This window comes from Amia ocellicauda, chromosome 2, assembly GCF_036373705.1.
Source record: "Amia ocellicauda isolate fAmiCal2 chromosome 2, fAmiCal2.hap1, whole genome shotgun sequence".
In the NCBI taxonomy this organism is placed as follows: Eukaryota; Metazoa; Chordata; class Actinopteri; order Amiiformes; family Amiidae; genus Amia; species Amia ocellicauda.
The window spans coordinates 44,762,230-44,772,364 of NC_089851.1; the positions used below are offsets into that span (position 1 = coordinate 44,762,230).

General features: G+C 45.7%; 1 protein-coding gene across 1 annotated transcript; it reads right to left on the reverse strand.

The window, feature by feature from the left end:
* Positions 1-396: 396 nt before the first annotated feature.
* LOC136713123 (mucin-2-like) lies at positions 397-8,206 on the reverse strand. The gene is made up of 4 exons (XM_066690094.1): positions 2,543-8,206; positions 2,286-2,347; positions 2,019-2,161; positions 397-1,365 (listed from the first exon to the last, which is right to left on the reverse strand). Exons 1-4 carry the CDS (start codon positions 8,204-8,206, stop codon positions 1,265-1,267), a joined length of 5,970 nt encoding a protein of 1,989 aa, XP_066546191.1. The 3' UTR covers positions 397-1,264.
* Positions 8,207-10,135: the final 1,929 nt, after the last annotated feature.

Sequence of the window (10,135 nt, forward strand, 5' to 3'; positions counted from 1 at the left end):
AAAATGAAGCCGCAACTGAGTACTGTTCTGTAGTTTTCTATTAGCAGATGGGTCACACTTTTGATTTAATCCAACCTTTTATCTATTTTAAATTGTTAGTTTGACATTAACCTCCAATGGCGTAGTTGGCTACAACAAGCATTCTCTGTATGCACTAAAGCATTTCAGCCTCGTTATGCGCCCCCGTCATTCACTGTGCTGCTCTTCTGCTGCTCCTGCTGCTGGCTTTGCTCCCTCTGAGATACTGCCAGCAGTGGACTGGCAATCTGCAGCACCAGCAGAATTCGACCTACTATTAGTAATAATAATGAATAACATTATTAATTTTAATAAACGTAGATGCAAAGGACAATAAAATAACAAAACAAGTTGCAGTTAACAGTGTGTGTGTGTGTATATATATATATATATATATATATGTTTATTATTTGTGATCACATTTCATTGGCACACCTCAATGTGTCTCACAATACAGGTGAAATACAGTAATAGAGACCTACAGTATGGACATTGTTTCTCTCTATATATATAACAGTTAAGTACAACAGTGGTTACCAGCCCTGGTCCTGGGAGACACAGTGAAGTCTCTTGAAAGACACAAATGACAGGTGGAGTGTCTGATAGGTACGCTTATACTTCAAATCAGCAATTGATGTTATACCAGATAACTCACAATTACCATTAATGAAATTGTAACATGAAACAACAATGACAATAATTAACAATATTAGCAGTAATAGCAAATTAATAATACATTTCAAACGATTACATACCATCAAGTTAAGGGAAGACACCCATTTAACTTCCTGTATCATATATTTAATTACATGTTATATGTATGTATTACATTAGATTGTATTGTATTTCTCATTCCACTTCAGAGTCCTAACTTCATTAAGTAGTGTTGTTATTGGGGTCTTAAGATTCAAACAACCTCCTTTCTGCTCTTCTGCAGTATTAGTGCACTCTGTAGCTCTTAGATCTCAGTGAGGTGTGAATGACTGGAAAAGTGTCACACTTTATTCATTTCCAAGTCCTTAATTAATGTATTGATTGACTTCCAGATCTTTATCAATAAATTAATCAATTTTAATTTCATCTCCAGGTATTAATGAACTAAAACATAAATTAATCTGCAGGTTGTAATTATCTGATTCCTAGGTCTTAGTAGTTGATGGGAAAGGATTTAGATGTAGCTGTGACAGATTTCCACACATGACACACAGTACAGCAGTTGCAGCTGGGCTGGCAGCTGGGATGTTGCTTATCCCAGGTACTCCATGGTAAACAGGTAGAGCACTGAGAGAGCCAGGAGGAGGGTGGGGAGACAGACTGAGGTGTTGGGGGCTCCTCCTGATATGAGCTCTGTTTTGGTGAGAAAAAAGGAGCAAAATAAAGATTATGAAATAGAAAAATATTGTACAAAGATAACAAAGAATATTGAGATTTTCTCATGCAGGGATGGGGAGGGAGGAGCCCTGGTCCTTGAGAGCTACAATGTAGTACAGTATAGCTGCAGGTCTGCAGAGAGATGGTACAATCTGGAACAAACTCCCCAGCGATGTGGCTGAAGCGACAATTTGGGAACTTTCAAAAATAGACTGGATAGGATCCTCGGATAACCAAGTTATTAATGGACACCAAACGAGCACGATGGGTCGAATGGACTCTTCTTGTTTGAAGATTTACTTATGTTTCTTATGTTTCTTATTTCTCTCTTCTTGCTGTCCTTCCTCCCTCTCATTCTGTACCCTCTCTCTCCCCTCTCACTCTCCCCCCCTCTCTCATCTCTCTCCCTTCTCATTCTCTCCTCTCTCCCCCCTCCCATGTTTCCTCTCCCCTCTCCATTCTCCATTCTCCCTTCTGCCCTCTCCCCTATCTCCTTCTCACTCTTTCCCTTCTCCCTCCTCTCATCTTATTATGTACCCTCTCCCCTGTCCTTTCTTTACTACCCTGTCTCTCCTCTCCTCTCTGCTCACTTCCCACTCCTTCTCCTCTTCCTGTCTGCCTATACTCACTTGTAGCATTGAAGCTTCCGGGTATGATGCTTATATTGAACTGAGAGGCTGCTGCCCTGAGGTCACTCTGTGCCACTGTAGCTGAAGGAACTGAAACTGGAGAGTTAAAGATCATGTCCATCTCCACGCCGGTCGAACCCGCCCTACACAGGAGAACAGAAAGCAACGGTGAGATCAGAGACAGGCAGAGGCAGACTGACAGGGGTAATTGTGATGGGTATAGCTTAATAGGAATACTAATAATAATAATAATAATAAGGTGCTCACCAGAATCGGACTAATATGGACCGGTTAAAGCCTGCATATGTTATCTTGAAGAAAGGGTCAATCTGAGAAATAGAGCGAGAGAGAGAGAGAGATAGCATGGGAGAGAGGATTACTACATTACAGCACATTCACCTGAACAACTGACTGGCTGGCTAGTGCACTGAGAGAGAGAGAGGCTCGGCAGTCCGAGTTAATTTGAGTGATGAAGTGGTGACAGGATATACACACAACATAAATGACAGCCAACAACAACCTACCTGGCCTTTGACTTTCACAGACAGGTCCTTAAATTCCTGAGAGGATCTGTTGCTCAAGGCCGGATTGAAAGCATCTGTAAGGCTAAATGTCAGATTCATCTGGCCCTCCTGGGGGGAAGCTGTGGCAGCTGTGGTGGCTGGTGCTGTAGTGGTAGTGAGAGCTACAGTTGTTGTCGTAGAAGAAGCTGCAGTAATCATAGTAATAGGAAATGCAGTGGTGGTGGAAGTGGGGGCTGTTGTTCTGGTAGTAGTGGGAGCTGCAGTTGGTGTGGTAGTGGTGGCTGCCATTGTGGTGGTAGTGGAAACTGCAGTTGTAGTGGTAGTGGGAGATACAGTTATGGTGGTTGTGGAAACTGCAGTTCTAGTGGTGGTAGTGGGAGCTTCAGTTGTAGTGGTGGTAGTGGGTGCTTCAGTTATGGTGGTAGAAGAAGCTGCAGTAATCATAGTTGTAGGAAATGCAGTGGTGGTGGAAGTGGGAGCCGTTGTTCTGGTTGTAGTGGGAGCTGCAGTTGGTGTGGTAGTGGTAGCTGGTGTTATGGTGGTAGTGGGAGCTTCAGTTGTGGTGGTAGTGAGAGGTTCAGTTGTGGTGGTGGTAGTGGGTGCTACAGTTGTGGTGTAGGTAGTAGTAGCTTCAGTTGTGGTGATAGTGAGAGCTGCATTTCTGGTGCTAGTGGGAGCTTCAGTTGTGGTACTAGTGGGAGCATTAGTTATGGAGGTAGTGGGAACTTCAGTTCTGATGGTAGTAGGAGCTTCAGTTGTGGTGCTGGTAGTGGGAGCTTCAGTTGTGGTGATGGTAGTAGGAGCTACAGTTGTGGTGGTTATAGTCAGAGCTTCAGTTGTGGTGGTGGTAGTGGGATGTTCAGTTGAGGTGATATTGGGAGCTTCAGATGTGTTGCTAGTGGGAGCTTCAGTTGTATTGGTCGTAGTGGTAGCTTCTGTTGTGGTGGTGGTAGTGGAATGTTCAGTTGTGGAGGTGGTAGTAGGAGCTTCAGTTTTGGTGGTCATAGTAGTCACTTCAGTTGTCGTGTTGGGAGTAGCAGGTTCAGATGTGGTGATGGTAGTGGTAACTTCAGTTGTGGTGCTGGCAGAGGGAGATTCAGATGTGGTGACGATAGTGGGAGCTACAGTTGTGGTGGTTGTAGTCGGAGCTTCAGTTGTGGTGGTTGTAATTGGAGCTTCAGTTGTGGTGGTTGTCGTGGGAGCTTCAGTTGTGGTGGTGGCAGTAGGAGCTACAGTTGTGGTGGTTGTAGTCGGAGATTCAGTTATGGTGCTAGTGGGAGCTTCAGTTGTGGTGATAGTGGGAGCTTCAGTTGTGGTGTTGGTAGTGGGAGGTTCAGTTGTGGTGGTGGTATTGGTAGCTTCAGTTGTGGTGGTGGTAGTCGAAGCTTCAGTTATGGTAGTAGTGGGAGCTTCAGTTGTGGTGGTGGAAGTCTGTGCTTCAGTTGTAGTGGTGGTAGTGAGAGCTTCAGTTGTGGTGGTGGTATTTGGAACTTCAGTAGTGGTGGTAGTAGTGGGTGCTTCAGTTGTTGTGGTAGCAGTCGGAAATTCATTTCTGGTTGTGGTAGTGGGAAGTTCAGTAATGGTGGTGGTAGTGGGAGCTGCAGTTGTGATGGTGGTAGTGGGAGATTCAGTTGTGGTAGTGGTAGTGGGAGATTCAGTTGTGGTAGTGGTAGTGGGAGATTTAGTTGTTGTGGTGGTAGTGGGAGCTTCAGTTGTGGTGGTGGTAGTGGGAGATTCAGTTGTGGTGGTGGTAGTGGGAGCTTCAAATGTGGTGGTGGTAGTGGTAGCTTCAGTTGTGGTGGAGGTAGTGGTAGCTTCAGTTGTGGTGGTGGTAGTGGGAGCTTCAGTTGTGGTTGTGGCAATAGGAGCTTCAGTGGTGGTGGTGGTAGTCGGTGCATCAGTTGTGGTGGTGGTAGTCGGTGCTTCAGTTGTGGTGGTGGTAGTGGGAGCTTCAGTTGTGGTGCTACTGGGAGCTTCAGTTGTGGTGATAGTGGGAGCTTCAGTTGTGGTGGTGCTAGTGGGAACTTCAGTTGTGGTGGTGGAACTCAGTGCTTCAGTTGTGGTGGTGGTAGTGGTCACTTCAGTTGTGTTGGTAGTAGCAGGTTCAGATGTGGTGCTGGTAGTGGGAGATTCAGTTGTGGTGACGATAGTGGCAGCTACAGGTGTGGTGGTTGTAGTTGGAGCTTCAGTTCTGGTGGTTGTCATGGGAGCTTCAGTTGTGGTGGTGGTATTCTGAGCTTCAGTTATGGTGATTGTAGTCGGAGCTTCAGTTGTAGTGGTGGTAGTGGGAGCTTCAGTTGTTGTGGTGCTACTGGGAGCTTCAGTTGTGGTGATAGTGGGAGCTTCAGTTGTGGTGGTGGCAGTGGGAGATTCAGTTGTGGTGGAGGTAGTGGGAGCTTCAGATGTGATGGTGGAACTCAGTGCTTCAGTTGTTGTGGTGGTAGTGGTAGCTGCAGTTGTGTTGGTGGTAGTGGGAGCTTCAGTTGTTGTGGTGCTACTGGGAGCTTCAGTTGTGGTGATAGTGGGAGCTTCAGTTGTGGTGGTGGCAGTGGGAGATTCAGTTGTGGTGGTGGTAGTCAGTGCTTCAGTTGTGGTGGTGGTAGTGGCAGATTCAGTTGTGGTGGTGGTTGTGGTAGCTTCAATTGTGGTTGTGGTTTTGGGAACTTCAATAGTGGTGGTGTTAGTGGGAGGAGCAGTTGTGGTGGTAGTAGTGGGACCTTTAGTTGTGGTGGTTGTAGTAGGAGCTTCAGTTGTTGTGGTAGTAGTGGGAGATTCAGATGTTGTGGTGGTAGATGGAACCTCAGTTGTGGTGGTGATAGTGGGACCTTCAGTTGTGGTGGTGTTAGTGGTAGGTTCAGTTGTGGTGGAAGTAATGGGAGATTTAGAAGTTGTGGTGGTAAAGGGAGCTTCAGTTGTGGTGGTGGTAGTTGGAGCTTCATTTGTGGTGGTGGTAATAAGAGCTTCAGTTGTGGTGGTGGTAGTGGGAGCTTCAGTTGTGGTAGTGGTAGTCGGTGCTTCAGTTGTGGTAGTGGTAGTCGGTGCTTCAGTTGTGGTGGTAGTGGGAGATTCAGTTGAGGTGGAGGTAGTGGTAGCTCCAGTTGTGGTGGTGGTAGTCAGTGCTTCAGTTGTGGTGGTAGTGGGAGATTCAGTTGTGGTGGTGGAAGTCGGTGCTTCAGTTGTTGTGGTGTTAGTGGTAGCTTCAGTTGTGGTGGAAGTAATGGGAGATTTAGATGTTGTGGTGGTAATGGGAGCTTCAGTTGTGGTGGTGGTAGTTGGAGCTTCAGTTGCGATGGTGGTAGTGGGAGCTTCAGTTGTGGTGGTTGTAGTGGGAGACTCAGTTGTGGTGCTGGTAGTGGGAACTTCAGTTGTGGTGGTGGTAGTGGGAGCTTCAGTTATTGTGGTGGTAGTCGGTGCTTCAGTTGTGGTTGTGGTAGTGGGAGTTTCAGTTGTGGTGGTGGTAGTGGGAGTTTCAGTTGTTGTGGTGGTAGTAGTAGCTTCAGTTGTGGTGGTGGTAGTGGGAGCTTCAGTTGTGGTGGTGGTAGTAGCAGCTTCAATTGTGGTGATTGTAGTGGGAGCTTCAGGTGTGGTGGTGGAAGTTGGTGCTTCAGTTGTGGTGGTGGTAGTGGGAGTTTCAGTTGTGGTGGTGGTAGTGGGAGCTTCAGTAATTGTGGTGGTAGTCGGTGCTTCAGTTGTGGTTGTGGTAGTGGGAGTTTCAGTTGTGGTTGTGGTAGTGGGAGCTTTGGTTGTGCTGGTGGTAGTAGCAGCTTCAATTGTGGTGATTGTAGTGGGAGCTTCAATTGTGGTGGTGGAAGTCGGTGCTTCTGTTGTGGTTGTGGTAGTGGGAGTTTCAGTTGTGGTGGTGGTAGTGGGAGCTTCAGTTGTGGTGGTGGTAGTCGGTACTTCAGTTGTGGTGTTGGTAGTAGCAGCTTCAGTTGTGGTGGTGGTAGTGGGAGCTTCAGTTATTGTGGTGGTCGTGGGTGCTTCAGTTGTGGTTGTGGTAGTGGGAGTTTCAGTTGTGGTTGTAGTAGTCGGTACTTCAGTTGTAGTGGTGGTAGCAGCAGCTTCAGTTGTGGTGGTTGTAGTGGGGGCTTCAGTTGTGGTGGTGGTAGTAGGAGCTTCAGTTGTGGTGGTGGTAGAAGGAACTCCTGTAGTGGTGGTAGTGGGAACTTCTGCTGTGGTGGTCGTAGTGGGAGGTTCAGTTATTGTGGTGGTAGTCGGAGATTCAGTTGTGGTTGTGGTAGTGGGAGCTTCAGTTGTGGAGGTTGTAGTGTGAGACTCAGTTGTGGTGATTGTCGTGGGAGCTTCAGTTGTGGTGGTGGAAGTTGGTGCTTCAGTTGTGGTTGTGGTAGTGGGAGTTTCAGTTGTGGTGGTGGTAGTGGGAGCTTCAGTTATTGTGGTGGTCATCGGTGCTTCAGTTGTGGTTGTGGTAGTGGGAGTTTCAGTTGTGGTGGTGGTAGTGGGAGCTTCAGTTGTGGTGGTGGTAATAGCAGCTTCAGTTGTGGTGGTGGTAGTAGCAGCTTCAATTGTGGTGATTGTAGTGGGAGCTTCAGTTGTGGTGGTGGTAGTCGGTACTTCAGTTGTGGTGGTGGTAGTAGCAGCTTCAGTTGTGGTGGTGGAAGTCGATGCTTCAGTTGTTGTGGTGGTGGTGGTGGGAGCTTCAGTTGTGGTGGTGGTAGTAGGACCTTCAGTTGTGGTGTTGGTAGTGGGAGGTTCAGTTGTGGTGGTGGTAGTCGGAGATTCTGTTGTGGTGGTGGTAGTCGGAGACTCAGTTGTGGTGGTGGTATTGGGAACTTCAGTTGTGGTGGTCGTAGTCGGTGCTTCAGTTGTGGTTGTGGTAGTTGGAATTTCTGTTGCGATGGTGGTAGTAGGAGCTTTAGTTGTTGTGGTGGTAGTGGTAGCTTCAGTTGTGGTGGTGGTAGTGGGAGCTTCAGTTGTGGTGGTGGTAGTGGGAGCTTCAGTTGTGGAGGTTGTAGTGGGAGATTCAGTTGTGGTGGTGGTAGTGGGAACTTCAGTTGTGGTGGTGGTAGTGGGACCTTTAGTTATTGTGGTGGTAGTCGGTGCTTCAGTTGTGGTTGTGGTAGTGGGAGTTTCAGTTGTGGTGGTGGTAGTGGGAGCTTCAGTTGTGGTGGTGGTAGTCGGTACTTCAGTTGTGGTGGTAGTAGTAGCAGCTTCAGTTGTGGTGGTGGAAGTCGATGCTTCAGTTGTTGTGGTGGTGGTGGTGGGAGCTTCAGTTGTGGTGGTGGTAGTAGGACCTTCAGTTGTGGTGTTGGTAGTGGGAGGTTCAGTTGTGGTGGTGGTAGTCGGAGATTCTGTTGTGGTGGTGGTAGTCGGAGACTCAGTTGTGGTGGTGGTAGTAGGAACTTCCGTAGTGGTGGTATTGGGAACTTCAGTTGTGGTGGTCGTAGTGGAAGATTCAGTTGTGGTTGTGGTAGTTGGAATTTCTGTTGCGATGGTGGTAGTGGGAGCTTCAGTTGTTGTGGTGGTAGTCGGTGCTTCAGTTGTGGTTGTGGTAGTGGGAGTTTCAGTTGTGGTGGTGGTAGTGGGAGCTTCAGTTGTGGTGGTGGAAGTCGGTGCTTCAGTTGTTGTGGTGGTAGTGGGAGCTTCAGTTGTGGTGGTGATAGGTGCACTTGAGTTTGTATTTATTTGTCCATTAATTGCTGTCATTAATAACAATATGAGGGTAAGGTTCATTCCCTTCATCTTACTTTATTCTCTGTCTTAGTCTGAAAGGCAGGAGATTAGACACATGAGACATTTTACTCAATTCTAATGGGCAGATAGACACCCAGACAGAGAAACTGACATGGAAGACAGATAGACACACTGACAGAATAGAGATCAATACAGATATAGTGAAATAGGCAGAGACAGAGAATGAGAGACAGAGACAGACATGCAATTGCCGAGAGAGACACAGACACATTGATGGACAGGATTGCAGATAGACATCCTCTGTTTCTTAAATAAAGACCATCAGGACTTGTGCACTTTGCAATAGCATGCCAAGACATTTCTTAAAAGTAGACAGTTTGAGTTTCCAACAATGCCAAAAATGCATCAGACATTGACATTGATACCAAATGGGCCTCTATCACTAGGAAGAATACTGAAACTGAGAGGGCGTATCAGAAACCAACTGAAGAGAAGAGGGGACTTCTTCTGGTTGCAGAATAAGATGATTCCCCCTGCCTATGGGCCTAAACCTATAGGCGTAGGTTTAGGGAGGGACGCGTCACCCGCAATGTTGAGAGAATGTGATATTGCCCCACCCATATTGTCTGCTCGGCTCCATAGTAATAGTGGTGGCATTGCATTATTTTGAAATCCACTCTTTCTTCAGGCAAGCAATGCCCACACAGAATTCAAAAAGCTGGCATTGGTCATTGAGTAATTGTCAATCATAGTTTATGCAGCCAATCAATTTGCAGGAAATACTTGTCAGTAATTTTTTATCATCTTGTTCATTTTTATCATCTTGTTCATTTTTATCATCTCATTTATAAAAGTAAGGCTGGAGAGAAAAAGAAGAGGAGGGGGCAAATGTGTCTCAGTGGGTGTGTTTTTACATGCCATATTTTCAAACACAGGAGGTTTATAACTTGCATGTTATTTTACAATCAGACGGGTTACGATGTTGAAGTTAGCTGTAGGCAATGCTAGTTTGATTGAAAAGCATGGGTGACTTTGTAAACATTTGCGTTTTGAGTTGACATTGTTTAGATCTGCAGGGTGTTCTCCATTTCAGATTAAGGTCTTCAGTGAGTTTAACCAATAGATGAGTCAAAGAATGTACCTTTTTTAGACAGGTGATCAATCAGGAGTGAGCAGAGGCGGGCCATATATCTCACAGAGTATTCTTTGTAGACCAATGTGAATCAAAGCTCTGACTGTTGTCCAATCATTTGGGAGCAACCACCGCCAACATTAATATTCCTTGCTAACTGTCAAACATTTTGCTCGATATTAAAAATACAAATACCTCCAGAACATAATTGTTTAATATTGTATTTTACATTAAAAAGAAAAATATGTCATCTGACAATGGAGACATGATAGTCAATTTGTTTACCAAACCTTTTCAAGGAGAACTTTCTCTCAAATATTTGACATTTTTAAAAACGAAAGATATACACTGCAGATCCCAGGGCTGAGGGAAGGGAATGGCTTACAGGTAGCTCTACTGCTGGAAATGTCTTTTGATCAGTAGAGTGAAGTCGTTTTACTAAACAGTACTGGCTACAGCAACCTGTATGGAGTATAATAAAGGTCAAAATGTAATCTTTAATTCATAAATCAATTTGTCAATTAAATCATAAATTGGCTGTTTGCAATTTTATTTGGCAAACAAACTTCTGTGCATGTCATTCACCCAAGGGGGTGGTTTTTGACCTTCACAAGGCACCAATCACACACACATGGTGCTGTATTTGAGCTCCCTGAAGCTAGCAACAATTTTATTTCCAGTGAATATTTAATTACATTACATTATTAGCAACAGGGCAACTTATATTTGTAGCCATTTATACAGCTGGGTATTTTACTGGAGCAATCTAACCTTGCTCAAGGATACAACTGCACTACCCCACCCAGGAT